This window comes from Cottoperca gobio, chromosome 13 (assembly GCF_900634415.1).
Source record: "Cottoperca gobio chromosome 13, fCotGob3.1, whole genome shotgun sequence".
NCBI classification, from domain to species: Eukaryota; Metazoa; Chordata; class Actinopteri; order Perciformes; family Bovichtidae; genus Cottoperca; species Cottoperca gobio.
Genome location: NC_041367.1, coordinates 12,082,327 through 12,104,559, shown reverse-complemented (window position 1 = coordinate 12,104,559; position 22,233 = coordinate 12,082,327). Strand labels below are relative to the sequence as shown.

The following is a 22,233-nucleotide window of genomic DNA, read 5'->3' as shown; positions in this document are numbered from 1 at the left end:
TTTGTCCAGATATAATTGCTATATATAAACTGTTTGTTTTAACACAAGTAGGTAAAGATTCTGCACAGCATAAACTCTTATTGACTTCATCAGGTAAAACTGATTCTACATGCATCCCTGGTATGTTATGTGCACATACTTCTCCTCCCCGCCGACCCTCTCTTTCTGGAGGGTGGAGCTCGGCCCCCAGGTGCGTCCTTTCTTCTTGCTGGTCGACAGGTCCTCCTTCTTACACACAGCACTGCGGCCCCACGTCTTACTGCCGTCACTCGGCGTCACTGAGGGACAGTCAGATAACATTACTTACATTCACTTTCTCCAACACGGGATGCGTTCTGACTTTCAGGTGTTTGCACTCACGTCTTATGGCTCTCAGTCGGGGTATGACCCCCGGGCTGGCCGGCGGGGTGGTGCTCTCACTTCTCTGAGTCTTCCTCTTGTCCACACTGGGAGACGCCTGAACTGTGATCTTATGCTCAAAGCCTACAGGTGAGCAAGAACAGACAAGTTATTACATGGGGTGAGGTGTTATTTTGAAGAAAGGACTGTTCACTAAAATACAATAAGTAGTGTGAAACGTTGAAACCGTTGGATCTTAGTTTGTGGTTTTCCTCTTTTCATAATAAAGGAAGTTGAAGTGACTTTGCAGTGTTTCACTGTAGATCAACTTTGTTTATGTTGTCCAATCTCTTAGAGCTGTCTATGTGCTACATTTCTAACCATGTAGCTGGGAGTTCAGCCAGTTCAGTGCACCTGAATCATCAGATTAAAGTGAATCACTAAGTGAATAATCTGCCTTCAATTCCCTCGTCCACCCACCAGAGGGCAGGCTGATGCAGTTGCTGTCTCGGCCCAGCTTCAGTAGTCTGCTCTTCTTGAAGTGCCCTTTTCTTTTCTTCACGCTGGGTTTCTCCTGGTACATCTGGTGGATGATGATGTTCAGCTCTCGCTCCACGATGTCGATCTCCCTCTCCGCCAGCTCCTGCTCTCTTCTCCTCAGCTGCTCCTCCTGCTCCCTCTGTTCCTCGGCTGCTCGAGCCAACGCTTCCTCCCAGGACCTCAGCTCCTGAAGAGAGGGAGAAGGAGAGGGAGAGGGAGAGAGAGAGGGAGAGGAGGGAGAGGAAGAGGAGGGGAGAAGAGGAGGGGAGAGATGAGGAAAATGGAGTGGAGGAGGAGGAAAGGAGAAGAGAGGGAGAGAAAAACAGGAAGAGGGGTAGAGGAGAAGAGGAGAAGGAAAAAGGGAGGAGAATAGGAAGAGGGGGTAAGGAGGAAGTAGAGTGGAAGATGATAGGAGGAGAAGAAAAGAGGCAATGAGAGGAAGTGGAGGAGAGGGCGAGGAAAGGGGGAGACGGAGCGGAGGGGGAGGCAAGGAGAAGAGAGGAAGAGGAAGGAGAGAGGAAGATGATAGGAGAAGAAGAAAAGAGAATAAGGAGGAGGGAAGAGGTTATTAGCACAGCAGCACTTCCTCTAACACTTATTTGTGTTGCTAAGGTGATTCTGATTTGCAGAAACACCTTCGACAGATCGTGAAGTGAGAATCCTCCCACCCTCAATGTGAAATGTGAATCACTCGTCCTTTTGAATAAATAAACTCAATAAAACACCTTTTAGCTGTTTCTGTTTCTTCAAAAACTAAATTTCTATATTCTGCGAATAATTAATTCCCCTCTGATGCGACCGGATCTGTGTTTTGAGATTCCTCACCTTCTCTTTGGCCCTGAGCTCATCAAACATCTGCTGGATCTCCAGCCTCCAATCTTCTTGTAATGAGTGAAAGGACTCCAGAGGCATCTGAAACATGGCCGACTGCTCGATGGCCAGCAGGCGACTCAGGATGTTGCTGAAGGACGGCCGGCTGCGGGGGTTTGGGCTCCAGCACTCTGGGGGGACAAAGGTTTTTGAGGTTGGTAATGTGTTTTATGGCCCTAAACAGATGTTATATAGTTGTTGAATAATGTTGCATGTTATATTAATTTTAGTAGATGCTTTTAACACAAGTGATTTACCAAAGTGCATTTAACCTGCATAGGAACAAAAGCTGGGTGTCGTCAAAGTTGAGTGTTTTTTCTGAAACAGCTGACTTAGCTGCAGCTATGTTTTGGCTTTGACTGCTGTTATCCAGAGAAATGATGCTTCACCTTTCTCCATTGTCCAAACATCTTTCTGATTTCCAACTATAAATCATAAATCTTTAAAAACAATATATAAAAAATATATATATATATATTTTTTTAAAGGCTTAGTACTTTACTAAAACAGCTGCAGTCTTTACCAAACGTTACTCAAACGGGAGTAAATAGTGCATTTGTTGGGGACTATTTTCAGTGGTGGATTAATACACACTTTGTGCACATGTCCATTGTTATGAAGGATATGTCACCCATTGCAATGATAATTGTTAATACGATCAGTTCATTGTTGGTGAACAATTAGAAAACTATAGAATATCCCCTTTTATAAACCCTTACATTTTTGGTCTGGATATATTTTTCATTTCTGGCAGTAAAGAAAACAACAGAGTGTGAGAGAGCAAGATGGGACAGCATATGGCAGCCATCATGAGCCAAACCCTGACTGACAGTGTTGCAGACACATGGTGCACACCTACAGTGATCAGTGCTCTCCAACACTAAGCCACAACCGTCTACTAAAAGACAAAGTAAAATGTTATTTAAGATCTGTTTCATGGGCTAAAAATATATTTTATAGGTAAAATAAATTAGCACAAGGAGTATGTGGATAAAAGAGAGAGGAGATGAAAGTGAGATGATGACAGGAAGGAGCAAACAGGGAGCAGCGAAGGGATGACAAAGGAGAGATTAACGGATGAACATGGATAAGATGTGGAGTGAGAGGGGAAATGAGGAGGGAAAGAGCTTTAGGAGCAGAGTGGGAGGGAAGTGGAGGGAGGTGAATGAAGTTGGCTGACAGTTTGAGAAACCTCTTTTTGAACCTGAGCCTGCAGCTTACTCATCCGCATTAAAAAGTAGCTTGGGGAATAAGCACATTAAGGCAGTTTGGATATAAAGCAGGTGTGTGTTTAAACAGAGATGACCTGAACTGTGAAACAGAAGCTGGTTAATACACCACCGCTGTTAACAGAGCTGCTGCCTGGACTATCTGCAAGGTGAAAAGGAGAAATGGGGCCCAGGGGAGCTTATTCGCAGGACTGCACGAGGATGTATAAAAAACAAATGAATGAAACCGTCTCCGTCCATTTTTAACCCTTAGAGTCTACTCAGCTCCAGATGCAGGACAAAAACAACTGCAGCCTGAAAAAGGTTTGAGTGAGGTTACAACACATAGTCAGTGGATGTGAACACCCAAAGGGCCTTTTTTTCAAAGTGAGTGTGTTATGTTTAAGGTCATATTTGATGACGTGTACAGTACAATCCCAAAAGAAAAAGGAATCTAAATGGCACATGAAGCTCCTTGAGTTTACTTGTCAACCATGAATGAATGGGACAAGTAGGAGGAAGTCATACAAGTCAAAAAACAAACGACTGTGAAGCTGTTTGTCTCAACTTAAGACAACTTTTAATGCACTTTCTCTTTAAGGACAGCCGTATGAACTCTGCGTTCTTGGATGTAATAATCATTTAAAGTGTCCAGGTGAACGGGCTGCCTACCTGCCAGCAGCTGAGCGAAAGGTTCAGGGCACGTCGAGGGGACGGGAAGTGTTAGCTTGTTCATGGCGACGCCGTAAGCGACCGCCAGTGCGTCTATCTCCCGGTAGGGAACCTCGCCGGTCAGCAGCTCCCACAGTAACACACCGAAACTGTGACAAGAGACAAACAAAGAAAAGACAAATGTACTTATTTTCTTTTTACTTTTTCTCTTCGCTCTCTTTACAGATTAAGATTTTATATACAAAACAAATGATGAGTTTATAAAATATGATGCACTGTTAAAAATTAAATTGTTTTATATAGGAATAAAATTGAATGATTCAGTAATATTAATCTAAATAATATATATAATAATATATTGTTATAATAGAATGAGTCAATCATGATTACTTTTGATATTTTCAGTTTGCTAATTATGTTACGTACTTTTACTTCAGTTAAATTTGCAATGCAGAACTTTTTATTGTAATGGAGTAATTTTATATTCTTCGATATACTTAAGTTAAGGATCTGAATACTTCTCAGCCACTGATGCATACATAAAATAACATGATCACAATCTTTCAAATCGTGACACTGAAATAATTAGGTCTAATCTGACTTTACTGGACCAATATTCTTAATTTAAGCCTCATTTCTTTTATTACTGTACATGCTTAAAACATCTGGCGTTCCCAATGCGCCACGTTAGTCTCGACAGCCCACCTGAGGACGTTCGTCACTGTATAAATCAGGAGAATAAGGGGACGTGCAGTACCTCCACACGTCACTGCTCTTGGAGAAGAGGGAGAGCTTGATGACCTCTGGGGCCATCCAGGCGTAAGTCCCCGCTGCACTCATCTTGGTGGTCTGATGCCACTCTCTGGCCAGACCGAAGTCTGTGATCTTCAGGGTCCTGCCGCCCATGTCGTCCCGCTCAGCGGGCTCCAGGATGAGGACTGAGGAGGAGGAGCAGACAGAGATTTGAGTTAAAAGCTGACACTGCTGTACACACAGTGATGTCAGACAGCAACATGATGTTTTTTATTTTATTATTTTATTAAAGTACCAAATATTTACTGGTTTCAAGTCTTTCAATTTGAATATTCACTGGTTTTCTTACTTCTTTATGATAGTAACTTGAATATTTTTGTGTTTTTGGACTGTAAATTCTTGGCCTTTGAAAATCTGCAGATGTTAAACAAACATGTATAATAAACTAATAAACTGTTAAATCATCAAAATTTTTCCACTGATTTAAATCAATTTAGGTTATTTTAACTAACAAGTTTCTGAGAGCAAAAAAACCTGAAAACCTAAACCAGAAGTCCAGTTTAATACTCCGAATATCTAAAACTGTGTCTCATTTCAAACACCAAATGTAAAAGGTGTGTATGTTCAATAATAAGTAAGTCATGTTTACAGGACAGGTGTGGTCGGACCAGGGTGCTGCAGGTTTCTATGGAGGTCACAACTTTCCCTTCTGTGTGATGAGTCAGTGTATAGTTTCCATACAGTGACGGCCATTTTAATGTATCTCTGTTAAAGTTAGCGTTTAACCTCATCCCTCTCTCTCTCTCTTCCATGTACGACTTCCTCCTTCATTTCCGTGTGAGGGCTGGCTATGGAAATATTTGGAGTGTACACTGGAAGTCAGGTGGGAGTCTCTCTCTCTCTCTCTCTCTCTCTCTCTCTCTCTCTCTCTCTCTCTCTCTCTCTCTCTCGTCTCTCTTCTCTCTCTCTGTCTCTTTCTTTCGCTCTCTCTCTGTCTCTGTCTCTCTCTCTGTGTCTCTTTCTCTCTCTCTCTCTCTCTCTCTCTGTCTCTCTCTGTCTCGCTATGTCTCTCTCTGTATCTCTCTCTTTCTGTATCTCTCTCTCTTTCTCTCTCTCTCTCTTTCTCTCTCTCTCTTTCTGTCTCTCTCTCTTTCTCTCTCTCTCTCTGTCTCTCTCTCTCTCTCTCTCTTTCTTTCTCTCTCTCTTCTCTGTCTCTCCTCTCTCTCTCTCTTGTCCTCCTCTCTTTCTCTCTTCTCTCTCTCTCTGTCTCTCTCTCTCTGTCTCTCTCTCTCTCTCTCTCTCTCTCTCTCTGTCTCTCTCTCTCTGTCTCTCTCTCTCTCTCTCTCTCTCTGTCTCTCTCTCTGTCTCTCTCTCTCTCTGTCTCTCTCTCTCTCTCTCTCTCTCTCTCTCTCTCTCTCTCTCTCTCACTCTTATCTAAAGGTGTATGCAAAGGGTGGTGAAGAGAATCACACACACACACATGCCATCTTACACACACACACACACACACACAGTGGTGTCTTTGTTTACACACACACGCACAGGCACACACACACACACACACACACACACACACACACACACACACACACACACACACGATAAAGGTGTGCCTCGCTGTGCTCTGCTCTGTCCACAAGGTCGCTAGGAGACCAGTTTCAGTGATAAAGAGTGGAGTCTGTACATATTTCCATAGGCAGAGAGGATTATTCACATCCTTTACTTTAGCTAAAGGAGCAATAACACACTGTAAAACACACTCTAATTAGTGGAGCAACAGAAAATTAATCGGCAACAATCTTGAGCAAAAAGGCGTATTTAACGTGTCAATTACGTGAAATGATAGGGCCAATTTATTGATTAATAGCGATCCATTTTTACTGAATTTACTCATTTGTTGAAGCCTGACTAATGTTGAGGGGTTTAATCTACAACAATGCACAATATCTCAGAGGTGCAGGATAAACATAGAAAAATAACAAGTATATTTTCCTTTTAAAATGTAGTGAACTTGAAATATAAAGTAGTATAAAATGGGAAGAAGTACTTTTTCTGTTCTGTTGTCTCTGAGGGACAGCTGTCTTCTCGGGGCTAACTCTGTCTCTGTCTCAAACAAAAGATCCGGATGGACTGGGAAAGAACGAGAGGCTGGGATGTGTTTGCATGCTTAGATGGGTGTGTCTGGTTTGTTTTGTGTGTATGAATATGGAGCACATCCATATGGGGAAAAGGACATTATGGTCTCTATGTGGAGGGCGGGGTGGGAACAGAGAGGACAGAAAAAGAATTGGCTGAGGAGGAAAGATAGAAACTGAATGGAGGTCTGTTTAGCAGCGCTTCCACCTGCTCCCACTCTCTTCCTGATTTAATTATAACACCATCATCGTGTTACTTTCACACCTCGAGTACGTCTTCCTGCAGCTTCTTCACACCAGTCATTCATTCATGCTCTGCTCATGTCATGTCAAACACCAAAGATCACCATGTTTGCACTCACAGAAACTTGAAGTGCAGCGAAACGCAAATAACACCCGTGTGGGCGTTCTGAGGCATCGCAGCACATTTTATAACAGTGTGGGGAAAACAAAAAGTCCTCAAGGTTAGTGTGGCTTTTACACAATGCAATGCTGCTGGATATGATATTTTAAAATAGAGCAAAGCATCTGAAAGAGAATAAACACAGTTGACAAGCTCCCTGGTTACTACTACTTCCATAGCAACAAGCATGCTGGGAAATGTCACAGGCCTGGATGTGTCATTGATGAATCACACTATAATATTGATCAATTAAAATAACTGCTGCTGCTCTGCTCTTTAATGCCATGATCAAACGTCCACTGTTTCAGTATTGTATTCAGGCCCATTTATTTAAGAGTGTCTGTCCTCCACTATCAGTCGGCTTTGATCTTAACAATGACATGTGTTCTGTTTGTAACTAGGGCTGCACAATGTTGGATTTTTGCCGATATCAAATATGCCGATATTTTTAGGTGGTAGATTGGTTGTCCACCAGTCGGAGGGTCGGTGGTTCGATTAAAATTACATGTAAAACATGCCATATGTGAATTTCTGGCCAATATTACATTTTAAAGCCTTTATCTGGTGATATCATCGTGCATCCATATTTGTAATCTGCAGAGAGCCGTTAAATAATGTCGTCTACAGCCGTGCTAGCCGCTCTGTGAGTCTGGGAAAACCAAACGGTAAGAAACCAAACATGAGGTCCAAAGGGGATCATCAGATTTGACACAAATCATCCAGTAGTTGTCAAGAGTTTTTCACTCCAAACCAAAGTGATGGACTGACGGAAATTGCTCTCCCTGGAGCCACATCTGACTCCAATATTCAGAAACTATTATGTCACAGCCGAGTTGTATTGATCAGCTGTCACAAACACCTGCTGCTTGTCAAACTTTCAGCCCACAGAGCAGAGGTTTCCTGCCCTGTGTGATCAAGTGTTGATTTAACCTTTAAACTGCCGCCGCTCTTTCCTCCACCCTTGGACCCTGACCCCAGCTAAGTTTTAAGAAAAATGCCACCGAGTCACTGTTCAAACACTGAAGGAGGAGTAACCAGCAGCGAGGCTTTGACCTGACTAATGATCTCCAGCCTGGTTAGTCAGTTTAGTGAGCACAGGTGACACATTAGCCCACTCACATATTTCACCACACAGGAATGCAAGCAATGGTCTTCTGAGTGATGGTGTTTCTGCCAGAGCCACTTATGTCAAAGCTTATTACACCATAAACAAACAGGTTTGGCATGTGGTGGTGCTAATCTGGAAACTCCCTACAGAAGAGAACCAGGGACAGGAGTATATGCAGCTAAGACGAACTGGGATGAATAATTGTATGCAGGTGTTTGCAGTTTTTGAAGCCCACAGATTTGTAATTGTTGTCCTTCATTTGACGCCTGCGTTGTCGGCTAACTGGTGAATGAAGTGGTGAAACTGACATACAACTTTGTTAATCCACAAAAGCAGTTTGGGCAGTAAAAACAGACAGGAAACATATGGAGACATATGCACAGACACACATTTACAAGCAAAGGAGCTGTAATGTTGGGCTGATGGAACAATTGTTTCATTTTTTTAGAAATAAATCAAATTCACAATTAAATACTTTTACTGAGGACTGAGGTTCCTGCTGTTGGTCTTGTGCAGTTACAGGTGAAATCCAATTTTCACAATTAATTGAGTACAGATGTTAAAACTTTATCATTTCATATATTAAGACCAGCGCATGTAATTCTGCAGTTTGATTGATTTCGTAACTAAAATGTAATCTACAGAAACTCAAGATACACTCATGAAGACATGCAAATCTTCTGTATACACTTCAGTCTTTAGAGTTACCATGGACAGTGAAGGACACACAAAGCCCGACTGGTTTGATGTTATTGTTTCGTGTTATTTTGGCTCAGTCCAGTCTGCTGTGTCATTAACTTGTTGTTATGGTAACAAGGGCAGAGGTCACAGACCGAGACTGACGCTGGGAAAGAGGAAAAGAAAACCCTCATCCCCCTATGAGGATGCTGTTGTTTTCTTTTTTTCCTCTCGCTTAATTTTCTGTTTAAAGGGGCACTCGATTTTACACATCACCATGAGGAGTACAATTACATTTTTATTTCTAGATCATTGCCGCACCCTTTTCTCCGTCTGCAGCAACAGTCTTGCTCCTCTCTACAATTAAATTCAAAATGCAGCCGCCAGGATTCTGACAAAATACACCTGTCCTGTCATGTTTGCACTGGCTGCCTGTTAGCTTTAGAGTTGATTTTAAAATGTTACTTTTAATTCATTTTTAAAGCCCAACACGGATTGGCCTCAAGCTCTATTTCTGCCCTTTAAATCACTATGTGCCATCATGGGCCCTGAGGTCCTCAAATTCTGCTCTCTAAAAAATAAAGTTCACAGAGCGTTTGCCATCAGGGCCCCCAGACTCTGGAACAACCCTCCATAGGATGGCTAAGTCTTCATTTAAGACTCTTCCTAAAAAACACTTTTAACACTTGTATCGTCCTTGTGATCCTTCTTACCTTTCCACATCATTTGTTCTGTTGTTTTCATTTTAATTATGTTTTAGCACTATGTTTTATGTCTTATTGCTTTATTTTTATTGTTTTATTTATGGTGCTATTGTCCTTTATTGTTTTATGATTAACACTTTCATGATTCTATTGTTTCTACCCTGTAAAGCACCTTGTAAACCTCGTTTCTGAAAGGTGCTATATAAATAAAGTGTATTATTATTATTATTATTATTATTATTATTCCTCTGAATGTATGAGCTCAGTTAGCAAAGTTTTCTCATCCTTTTTTACCCCCATCATTTGCTTTTTTCACCTCCCCCCCTCCTCATCCTCCTCCTCCACCTCCTCTCTTATACAGAAACAGGTGTAGCCTGCAGGGTGAAACAGGTGTAGCCTGCAGGGTGGAACAGCTGTTGCCGTGGCGCAAAGTCAGCAAATCAGGTCCCTACAAACTCCTAACAGAGTCTCTGGTACCTCCCTCTAACTCTCCGCAGCTCACGACACCTTCTCATCTCCCTGCATGCCCAGAGCTGCTGGTTGTTTAGGCACAACACGACCTCAGGGCTGGTCCCAGCCGTCTGTCAGGGTGACGAATACAGCAACTTGACTGGCATGGCAACGAGCCGACAGTGCATCAACACAGATGAGATATGGGCCCGTGGGATGCTGAGCAGCCCCCCGCCCCCCTGCCCCTCGCCCTGCAGGCCCGACGTCTCTGTTTCTGCTTCGGCAGAAGATCAAAACCTTCCCAACAAAAAAAGGAACCTCCCCCTCTAACCCTGCCGCCTTACGACGTCTCTTCGTCTTAGTACCCATCTTTTCCCCCGGTAGTCATCCCCACATCACCTCCCTCCCTCTGGCGGTGCCCACTGTCTGCAGCTGTCGCCAGCCTGGCTACCATCACAACACACCGGGGAGAAGAAATGGAAGAAGAGACGCAGGGAAAGCAAAAAGGGTGGAGGGAGTCAAAAAACTGAGTAACTGAGAGGTAGATTGTGTGTACATAATGTGGGAGGTGGTGGTGAGATGGGGGGGGGGTAAGAAGATGAGGCGAAGCGGGTCGTGGTTTGAAGATGATGAATGGGGGAGGGGAGACAGATAAGGAAGGAGGCAAGAAAGGAACAAAAATGACAAGAGGGAAGAGCTGCAGAAATGAGGGCAAGTGAGGAGAATGAAATATGGGGAAGAAGCAGCTGAAAAGGGAAGAAGAGCCGGTGCAGGAGAGTGCGGAAAGGCAAGACACAGAGAGCGAGATGGGGGAGAAAAGGAACAAGCACTACGAGAAAGAGGGTAATAACGGTGAGTGGATGAAAAGATGCGGGCTGCTAGAGGTAAAGAGAGATGACTGGAGGGAGCGCTTTTGTCATTGTCCTGGCAGCACATGTCTTTGTATCTCAATAGGTTTCTCCATTTTCCTTTTGGCTTTCACACATCTCATCCCTGAAGACATTTCAAGCCGAGGAAGACATAAAACACACACAGAACATTTAAAATAACTTAAAATCCAAGTCTATTTCGTTAAAATGCAGTGGGAAACACACACATATAGTAGATTTACAGCTTGAAACACATAGAAATCATTCAGTTAGCTAAAAGTTGGAAAATATAGCAGTAATTGCTTCACAAAGACACTAGAGAAGGGCTTTTAGAGCATCTCAGCACATGACTCAATTAAGAATACAAACTAAAACACCAGAGTGAGACGTGCAGCGAAATCACAGAGTGTCTTCCCCGTTCCCCCGTGCTTTGATATGGAGGTTGTAGTGAGTATGCTCCCATGTCATTGATACTCTGGCTTGGCTCCACTTGTACCACCACAGGCCATCGGGGCTCTAATCCTGAGCCGCGCAGTGGCACAGTTTCACCCTGCAGACATTCACTTTGTCTCCACACATACACAGCTGCCAGATTCGTGTGACCAGGCAGCCTCTCTTTTAGAAGAGATTGAGGTATTAAATGAGGTGGCTTTCTTTTGGCTCGTTTTGCTTGGAGTGTGTGTGGTAAGAAAAAAGGGAGTACTTATAGTGTGGGAATTTTAAGAGAGATTTGAGCTTCTTTTTTTTACTTGTGACCATTTTGAATTTGACGAATTGCACAGAGCCAAAATGCTTTTATGTTCTGCTACTGCAAAATATTGGGCTGTATGATACAATAGACATAAAAATAAATGTGTGTCCAGTTGGAAAAAAAGAGGAAACAGGGGTGCTTCCTTTCTACTAAATGTTTGTTGGGTGCAGAAAGAAATAATAGTTTCCCAGAAGAATATTCAGGTAAAATTTCTATAGAAAATGCAAAAGAATCTCCTCATGTCTTGATCACTTTGATGAATAAAAAATAAATAGAAATAGATAAAACTCTATAGATGGCATCCCAGTAAACATCACCACGTCCTCGTTTCCACTGTTTTACCTAGTGTCGCCTGCTCAGTTTTGGGGCAACAAACACATTCAAGTGTGTTTTTATTTTTCTTATTAATTAGGATGTAAAACATCTACCCTCAAAGAAACAAAAAACTGCTCAATTAACTTTCTAGTGCAAATCCAGTTTTCACAGCTATTTTCTTTCTCTTTTTCCCCCCCAAAAAGAGGCATGAGAAGTTATCTGGTTTAAGAACATCTCTGCAACTAGTGGACTCATCTCACCTGACGTTTATTTGTGGATGAGAAGGAGTGAAAATTTGACAAATCACATTTAAAGCCGGTCATTCTCTGAACAAGTGAAAAACTATTTTATACAGTCCATGGTGACAAATGTTCAAGTCACTGCAAAAGGTGTAATTGATAAGAACAATAACAAATCATAAAACTGAGCAAACCATTGCATATCATTTTAATTAATTTAAGATGCTTAAGTTATGGATGGTACTGAGCTCTCAGTGGGTTCCCAGAAATCAACTTGTGTACAACACGTCAACATGTCTAAATATCAGATCTCTCCTGAACATTAACGTTGAATAAAACATTACATTCTACTATTGACTCCAAACATGCCTTTAAGTCTGATGTCTGACTGAAGTGTCCTCTACTTGACTCCACTATGAAAGTGGGTGAAGCAATTTCAGCTCGGGGGACACCCAGCGCCCTCTCTGCTAAGCCCAGCTCCCCACTCTCCGTGCCAGGCTGCTGGCACACAACAATGACCCTCTAACAGCCGAGTCAACGGCCACCAAACATACAGCAGCCCAGGAGGTCAATGTAAGTGTGAGTGTGTGACTTTACTTTGTTTATCGCTTTGTCTACTGAAATGTACGGCTTTGCCCCCGTGTAGTGGTGAGAAACACAAAGTCTCATTGTGCTTATATTCAGGAGCGTTATTCCACAGGAAACTTTGACTAAAGAAACTCCAATTGATAGCTAATACTGAAAAAATGTATTGTCCCTGTTGCTCTTGCGGACTGTTTTCGCCGCTGGTTACACTTCTTTGTCATCTTGACTTTAATTTCAGACGAAGTCTCGTGCCGTTGTTTCTCAGACGCTCCGTCTGACTGAAGAGCTGAGGTGAATTAGAGGCGATGATGAGGAAAGGCACTGCCTGCGGCGTTTAACGTTGATGTTTACAGCACTACTTTGCCTCCTGACTTTGGCCAGTTTTGCAGACGGGGTTTATAAACACAAGAAGCTGTAAGATGTTCCAGCCTACTCTCTGTTTATGCAAATGAACTGCTGTTACATAATCCACTGGTGTACAGTGTTTGTGCTTGTGAGTATAGATACAGTTTCATGGTCCAACATGTGACATTTGAACAGTGATCTCAAGCGGCAAATAAACCACAGTGTGGTTATGACTCAGATGTCTTCATAATGCACAACAACATGCGGCAGGAGGGTGTGTAAATGTCTGTCAGTATGCTTGGCAGGTCCAGCAGGATGCAGCAGGAAGTCTTCACCGTTAACTGGCTTCAAATCAACTTTTTATTGAGCAGTGGAGAAAATATTTGTGATGCGTGTGTGTCCTAGTGTGTGGGCACATGCACGTGTATTCATTTGCAATCATGCAGAAATTGTTTGGTTAAGTTGTGTCACTGTAGCTCTCCCTGTGTCTCTCACTCACTGAGACGGACTGAAACTCAGCAGTGTTTCTATCTGACAACGAGGCGATGCAAACATCTGTTAGCAGTGTGGCCGAGTTCACGTGGTGCCAGAGAGCTGAAAACAGTCCAAAGTCCTTCTAACGATCCTTGCCCTTGTGTTTTAGCTTCTCTCCCAGCTGTGTCTCGTTCCCCTAATTTAATGTCTGTGTGTATACATCCTTGTCTTTCCCAGTGTTCCTTGTCAGATCGTCATCCATGTGTCACCCTTCCTCGTGCTCCTCGTGTCATCCTGGTTTGTCTATTCAGTTTACGTTCTACCGTTTGTATTTTTGTTATTTTGTGAGCTTTTTGAATAAAGCCCTCTTTTTGTTAACTTCCTCGTCTGCCGTCTTGCATTTGAGTCCTCACCTTTTCCCCACCGTGACACCTTCAACCTGTGTCTTCAGTCCACTACGTAAAATCAACCCTTCCACAATGATATCCCTCTGGTTTCCTCCCTGCTGTTACAGCTGTCAGAAACACACTGAAAGTCTAAAATGAAATGTCCTGACCCACATTTTTACCCACATTTGATGTCTTAAATTGTTGAAAAACCAACTCTATTGCAGCTGTAGTCGAGATACTGAATCTCAAGATGACAATAGATGTCTGAATGGATATTGCCAACAGAAGAAAAATACAACAACACATCACACCCAGAGAGGCAGAAAACATCACTGCTCAGTGTTTTTGGAGGTTGCTTTTTGGTGAATTTGCTGCTTTAAGGTAACCTACAGCCACACTAGCGGTGCTTGCTAACATGGTCACAATAGCTATGCTAACATGCTGATGTTTAGCAGGTAAAAAGTGTATCATGTTCACCATTGTCTCAGTTTATTGTATTAGCATGCTAACATTTGCTAATTAGCAATAAACAGAACGTGCAGCTGAGGTTGATGTCATTTTATTTTTGCAGATGTCTGGACACAAACCACAAGTATTGTAACTATTCAAACTGACCTGATGATGGTGCTATATGAGATGTTATGGTATCATCAAAGTTATTACAATTTATCCTTAAGGGGGGACATGAATGTGTGAACCAAATTTCATGGTAATCCATCTAATATTTGTTTGATATTTCAGTCTGGACCAGCGGTGGTAGACAAACCAACACTAGATGCTAGACAGTAACTCATTTCTGTGGGTCAGCCAATATCACTGGAACAAATTTAAACTGTATCGTGTCAATATTTTTATACAAACGGTAATGCTTGTAAGTGTTCAGTACAAAACGATTTGGAAAAGTTATGTTTGCTACATCAACTCAAGTTGTCATTATAAAGGAATTAGCATTCGTATTCAGATTATTACCTGCACATGTTGGGTTGCAGTTGTTAAATAAGTTGTGCCTTTGTATGGACTTTAAGTGTAGTGATATAATGAGGCCTACAGTCCATCAAGACCGTTAGCCTTAATCTGTATGGAAGAATGGTTTGACCTCCTCAAACTGCCCTTATACTTCTCCCTATTCCAGCCTTCATCTCTCCCTCCCCCATCCATCTCTCTATTCCCTTTCCCAACCGAGCCTCCAGGGGTTTCTCCACAGCCACTGCATTCCTCTACCCATCCTGCCTTGCTTCCATCCATCTCTCCGCTCCGTCATTCACGGCCTACAGTCGGCCATCGCTGCCTCTATCTCCCATCCTTCGCCCCCCATCCCCCCCTTTAGTGACTCCTGCCATTGTGAGCCCTGCTCTCTCGCTCTGTCTTGGGCTGCTGTGTGAGAATGGGGTCATTGTTGCCCTGTTCTGTGATAGTAGGAGTGTGAGTTCTCTGCCCGAGCGCCAGCATGTCCTGCTGTATGACCTCCATACGCACACAAGCCTACGTACTGAACTGCACATGCACCAAGCTTGCAGACATGCCCACAGAAATTAAAACACAGCCGGTCGTGAAATCATTCTGTCTGAGAGCCTAATTTCCACTGGTGAACATGTTCCCATCACTTTTCAAAATCGTGATTTTTTTTTTGCTTTAAAATGTTCCTAAATTTAACAACAAGGAGAGTGCAACTGTAAATTAGAGGTTCACAAGGGAATGGATTTTCACTCATCAGTTGGAGTCTCATCACACTCCAACTCCCCTTCTTATTCATATTAGTACTGCATATCTATCTATCTATCTATCTATCTCTATATATATATATATATATATATATATATATATATATATATATATATATATATATCCTGTGAAAAGCAATCAACTATGTAAATCATTGTAGCATCACAAGCTGTGGGAGAACAATCTATTAAACATAAATGTAGATATGACTGTTACATTTAGTCATACATGGGGAGTTAGTAGTATTAATTCAGTTTTTTAACTGATCTTTGTTTGTCTGTAAATATTTAGCAATTCTTGATATTTTAACTCAACACCCAAACTAATACCCTCGTGTATGAACACCAGACTTCTTTTTGCACACACACAAAGGAAAGCTATCGTGCCGTGATGAGATATTCGCTGAATTTGAAGTGTTTTGGCTTAGAATAGTTGACTCCACCTTTAACTTTAGACTACATTAGTGGTATAAATGTAAGGTATCTTGTGATTTATTTTGGAAATGTGTTTCCAATTAAGATAATTATAACAGCATGTTATCAAGTGGCAGGTCAGATGTGTTGACCATATCTCGAAACGGGTTATATTAGCAAGCTAAAGTTAGCTTTGTCAGTTTGTTCCGAGCCACACCGCCTACCTGAGCAGCACGTGTGCATTGTGGAAGAAATTGCTTTTCATTTCGCAGCCTGTGTTAACAGGTTAGCGCAGCCTCACAGAAGCGCTGGGGCTGCGGCTCAATATCTATATCCGTCACAGATTTCTTTTACAACTGAGCACACACTTCTTAACTGTTTTCAATATAAATGAAGTGAAAAGAAACATTATATTATTCATGGCCATTATCAAAGGCAGGTCTGTGTGGAAAGCACACGCATGTTACATCTTACGAACAGCCGGTGCAACTAGCTCCAGGTCTCTATCTATAAGTGACTTTAAGTAGGTAATAATACAGCAATGTTCCTCCACTACTATATCTGAAACTAGCCTACACTATTAATAAATAGGAGCCATATCCATACACATCATACATGCATATCATTCCTCAAATCCATGACCATGAAATACTTTAACCCTTTAGGCTAAAAGACGTGTGATACCGGCCTCTTCCTCTCTATTTTGTGCGGCAGTCGTATTGCTAGCTCACACTCAGGTTAGTCACTGTCGCGGCCTCCATTGCTCCGTCTCTCTGAGGGATTATCAGACGGCACTGGCCTTCACTTTAATCCTTTCCTCAACAGACTTATTCTCACATACACACACAGACAGCCAGATTTAGGCTTTTCAATGACAGTTTGCCATATCTCGCCTTGCTAATCTGTTAACTAGCTATTACAGCCCGTTCTGATGTTGATATCATGGTAGCTAGTTTAACACTAAAATGTATAGAAAAAGCACAAAGAAATCTATTAGATTAATTTCTCCGTTCTTTGTAAATTGCTTTGTAATCTAAATACTGAAAAAACAACATACTTGACAAGCCTGCTTTGAGACACTATTCAGGTGATTGTTGACTCTGTAAACATGGCATCCATTTGAAGCGACAGCAGTCAAAACAGCAGGTAATGTCAACCGCGCTGTGTCTTTATTGAGTGTCTTTTAGGCTCTGCACTCACGGTAGAACATCTTAGAGAGGCTTCATCTGGGTAAAATTACAAATTATATACATTTGTTTTAATAAGAGTTGAATGAAGGTGGAGACATCTTATCTAACAGGTGTGCAAATATTAGCTGTATTTATATAAACGTCCACAGTGAGACATGGTCCAACTATATGGCATTTACTGTATGTAAGAGCAGGCTGCAGGTACAGAAATGACCGGGCTTTGTCTTCCTGCGAAAGGTGATCAGCTCACCTGTATTGTCTTACCGGCAGCTGACTCAAAGCCTCTATAGAGCTCTATATAAAGTTTCAGTGACGTACATGTACCTTAAAAAGAAACCATGACTCAGTCTCATATCCAGACAGTAGTGATGAAACAGATCAACTCAAGGTCCACTGACTCAGCAGGTTAAGTTTAGCGTGAATTAAATGAGGACTCATCATCAGATGGAAGTACGCTCAGATGCCTATAGATGTTTCCACAACTACGATCATCTCTCATGATCCAAGATGAATTAAAAGTTAATCAATAGACTTAAATGACATCTATGGTAATATCTGTGTTTGATTTTGTTGTCACCACTTTATCAATAAAAATATTGACCCACCCATCCCGACCTCCTCCATACACAGACTTCAACGGACTTCGATAAGAGAAGTATTTGTAAAACATGAAATTCCCTCGTAACTGAATTGACAATGCAACACAAGGAGACCAGGCTGCTCAGACTAGGAAGCACAGATAAAGCCAAATATTACAATATATATGTCAATACTTTATAATATAGTTATAATACAGATTACTATTGGTGTTTATGAAATACATTTATATTTATCTTTCAAATAAATTATTACTTGTTATATAGATAATTATTGTAGATAGTGTGGTGACATTTATTTCACTCAACTACAACTCACTTTTGTTTTATGAAATAAAATAACATTTAGGTTATATAAGGCGCTTCCTACATCCAGGCCATGGTCAAACCATACACCCCCAGCTCGCTCACTCCGCTCTGCATCAGCCAATCGGCTTGCTACTCCCTCACTGCGAGAGGGACCCAGATACCCCTCACATAAAACCCGCCTGTTTGCTATCCTGGCTCCAAAATGGTGGAACGAGCTCCCCATTGATATCAGGTCAGCAGAAAGTCTTCACACCTTCCATTGCAGACTGAAAACCCGTCTGTTTCGACTGCACCTTGGCCAATAATATATTAAGAAATTATAATTCTTATTTCTGTATGTTGCACATTGATTTGGCTTATTTGAAGCTATTGTACTGCACTTAAAATTATTTCCCCTATTTGAAGCTAATGTACTTGCAAGTTTGTATCCTCATGATTGTTTGCACTTATTGTATGTCGCTTTAGACAAAAGCGTCAGCTAAATGTAATGTAATAAGGATATTATGATAGCCAAAATCAATGTGTAGTTTCATATGCAGTTGAAATGATTTGTCAATTAATTGATTAGTCAATCGACTAACTTTTCTCTCAAATTCTGGTGCCCTATGCTTGGAGTGACTAGAGGCTGATCCAGGATCAGAGTGGCAGGTAAGGCGTGACCACGGGGGCCATGACCTGCCAACCCACAAACATGCTGTGACATCGCTCTAAGGAGGTCACGGTAATCAGATTATCCCCGTTACACAGACTCACTGTGGGCTTTGACCCACCTACAACACTCAGCTCACACATGCACGAGGAGACACGCCTTAAAAAAAAACTCAAACTTGGCTGGGATAGAACTAGATGAAAGCTTATGAGTGAGCCAAAAATAAATTGTTGTAAAATGTTTATAAAGCTTCAAACACACACACTGACTCTCTGAGCAGTGTCACGTTTTGCCTTGATGAATTCTTCTGAGGGAGGATGAAGATTGTGGCTGTGTTTGAAATCTCATACTGATGTAGTGCATACTACATACTCAAGCAGCATGTACTGCATACTGCCGACTAAATAAACGATTAAGTATGATTTTTACCAGGAAACTGTTCTCACTGAAGTAAATCTAGTAACTTTACAAACAGGCATTATTTGGATTAAATGACCACATATTGGGAATCTAAACGGTTACTTTGATGCCTGAAAAACTATTAAAAACTAGTTAAGTGACATATTAAAAGCTATTAGTCTGGCTCAAAATCTCACATGACGGTGGCCAGTCTTAAGGCACCCAAATGCATTGTGGGACAGTTGAGTATGTGCAGTAAAGCTCACCCTACATACTCAGAACTTCTCGCCAATGTAGTATATGTCCGGGCATTTCTTGCATACACAAAAACCACATACTATGCAGTGTGAAGGCACTACATACTCAGTTGTATGTCATTCCTAGTATTCCTAGTATAAATACAATGTTAGTATGTGATTTTAAGCACAGCGTGTGTTTACTGATGGAAGGCAGAGGAGAGGCTTGGGGGCCTAAGCTGCTCTGTAACCGCAGTGATGCCAAGTGGTCGGCGGTTTGAAGAGGACACCTGAGACCAGCGCACCTGGACAATGAGCTGAGGTGTAACCCTAAACTGAGATGAACCCGCTGTTTATCCCCCACGCTCTCCTTCCCCTTCAGTCTCCTCTCCCTCCTCATACATCTCCGCTCTCTCTGGTCCCCTAGCTTATTCTCCCTCAACAACCTGATCTATTCCACCCTGCTATTCTCACAATCTTTTCACTCTCTTCCCTCCGTCTCTCTCTCTCACTTTCTTTCCATGCTTCACCCTCCTGGTCATCTCCAGGCTAATGCAAACATCCCTCAGTACGAGTGTGAGTCACAGTCTAATTACATACTTAACGATTAGCATCCACACATTTTCAGTCAACATTCAGGGTGGAAAACAGGGTCCATGAGACGTTCCTGCTTTTCTTCAGTTGCTATTTTCACACTGATAATACTCTAAATTAGGGAACTGACATTTTGTGCAGCAGCCGACAGCAGCTAGCAGCTGTATGACTCAGTGACACAGAAGCAGTGCCCATGTCACCATGGAAAGGCAGCGTTATGGTGTTGTTGCCAAGGCTCTGCTGTCCAATACGCATCAGATCCCCCATCGTTACTGTTACTGAGCCACACGGGGAGGAGGGAGAGTAAAGAGATGGGAGCAGGGTGCGCATGTTTCAGAGTGAGACTCAAGAAGAGTGAGGGATTGAAGATTAGGAAACATTTTGGGCAGATCAGCAGCGAATATGTTTAAGCTTCACTTACTTCTGCCTGTCTCCCTCTTTAAAAAGCCTTTAGTCAGCATCCTGCACACCCATATTTGTACACTCCCTCCCCCATCACTCATGTCACTTGGGATAAACACACACAGTCTGACCTGCACATATAAACACACACACACACACACACACACACACACATAAAATGCACTTAGATGCTCGCTGTGTGTTATTTCTTTGATGCACCAACAACTGCAACTGCGTCTTTAAACAGCAAGTAGCACAAAGGACCAAAAATAGCTCAGTGAGTTGCAGAGCAGAACTGCTCTCGTTGAGGAGGGGAGGAAAGAGGAGGAGGATGAAGAAGAGCAAGAGGACGTACAGAGAGAGATGACAGGGAAAAGATGGCAGAAATAGACCAGCTCTCCAGGACTTAGGCCTCCCTGCTGGGCTCAATTTAAGTTTTCTCATCTCTCCCGAAAAAAGTCTGTATATTAATATTTAAAGAGCAAGACTTTATAACGCATTTCTGTAACATCATGAAATTATTATGAGAAAGCTGAATGTCTGAACATTTGTAAATGTCTACTTATTTGTCCTGGTGGATTTCATACAGGCCAATCAGAGAAACTAATAGACGTAACCTCATACAGAACATCTACACCACAGACATGTCAATATTAGAAGAGAGTGGGACAATTAATGAATACATCAACATATGACAATACACACTGTTTTATTTGTTACTAGTATAAAGTATTACTCTTATTTGATATTTCTGTCCTCTTAAGTAATGTAAAATAATTGATGTCTGCTATATGTGAAATATTTTTGCTATTTTAAAGGATGATGATGAGAAATTAAAAGATTGATTCAACTCTCATATCTGAACGGTAAATATTAAGGCTACAGCCAGGGGACTAGAGCAGTTAGCACCCAGAAAGTAGCCTCTGGGATATAACGTGTCGTCTTCACAGTTCAGTTTTTGTGCAGATTAAACAATTAATTAGTTAATTAGTGAGCTTTAGAGGTACAGTTAGGCTGAGGTAGCAAAACCTTTGCAAAGAGCCATGCTAGCTGTTTCCCCCTGTTTCCAGTGATTGTGCTAAGCTAAGCTAACTGCCTCATAGCTATAGCTTCATATTCACCACACAGACATGAGAGTGGTATCGATCTTCTTATCCAGCTCTCGGTAAGAAAGAGAATAAGCTTATTTCTCAAAATGTTAAACAATTCCTTTAAGGGTATGTTTGCGTCCTGCAATATATTAAGTATTTAAAAAATAAATCCGACTGATACCAGTGTTACTGTGGGCAACACGCTGTGATAGCATTATCCTATTATTCCTACCTTGTGTCAATATCACAATCAAACCAACAAAACAAAAATATTTTTCTGAAGCTTTCAACCGCATATCAAGGTTGTAATGTTTCCATTGTTCCATTTTCTCTACCCCATAACATCAATTAGACTATTAGACACCATTTTCAGTGAAACACAATATAATTCAGCTGCAGAACAAACTACATCCTTAAATATGACCAGAAAGATTAATCAAAACCTCACTCAAGCTGTTTCAACAAACACTGAACATTATAAACTTCATGAAGGTAGAATATATTAGAGAGATTAGATAGATTGTTTTATTGCGTTTAGGTCTATATTATATATGTGCTGCCTCACATATGCACCTGTCCTGGTGTTGAGCCTCTCAACTGTAAGTTAGAGGATACATTCAAAGGGGTGAGCTTTAAAGGGACAGTTCACCCCACAATCAAAACTAATTATTTTTAGTTTTAGTTTATCAATCTAGAAATGTTTTGGTGTGAGTTGCTGTGTGTTGGAGATGTCTGCCTTCCATCAATTTTGATAGAACTAGATGCTTCTTTGTTTGTGGTGCTCAAAGAAAGCATGACCTGGTTA

The 22,233-nt window shown here is 41.7% G+C and overlaps 1 protein-coding gene across 1 annotated transcript in view; it reads right to left on the bottom strand.

Moving 5' to 3' along the window:
• The window catches only part of map3k10 (mitogen-activated protein kinase kinase kinase 10), a 32,267-nt gene that overhangs the window by 6,641 nt on the left and 3,393 nt on the right, over window positions 1–22,233 (bottom strand). Inside the window, 6 exon segments of the mRNA XM_029446790.1 lie at window positions 140–278; window positions 361–483; window positions 820–1,066; window positions 1,705–1,880; window positions 3,630–3,778; window positions 4,387–4,567. Of these exon segments, the coding sequence (XP_029302650.1) occupies window positions 140–278; window positions 361–483; window positions 820–1,066; window positions 1,705–1,880; window positions 3,630–3,778; window positions 4,387–4,567 (1,015 nt within the window).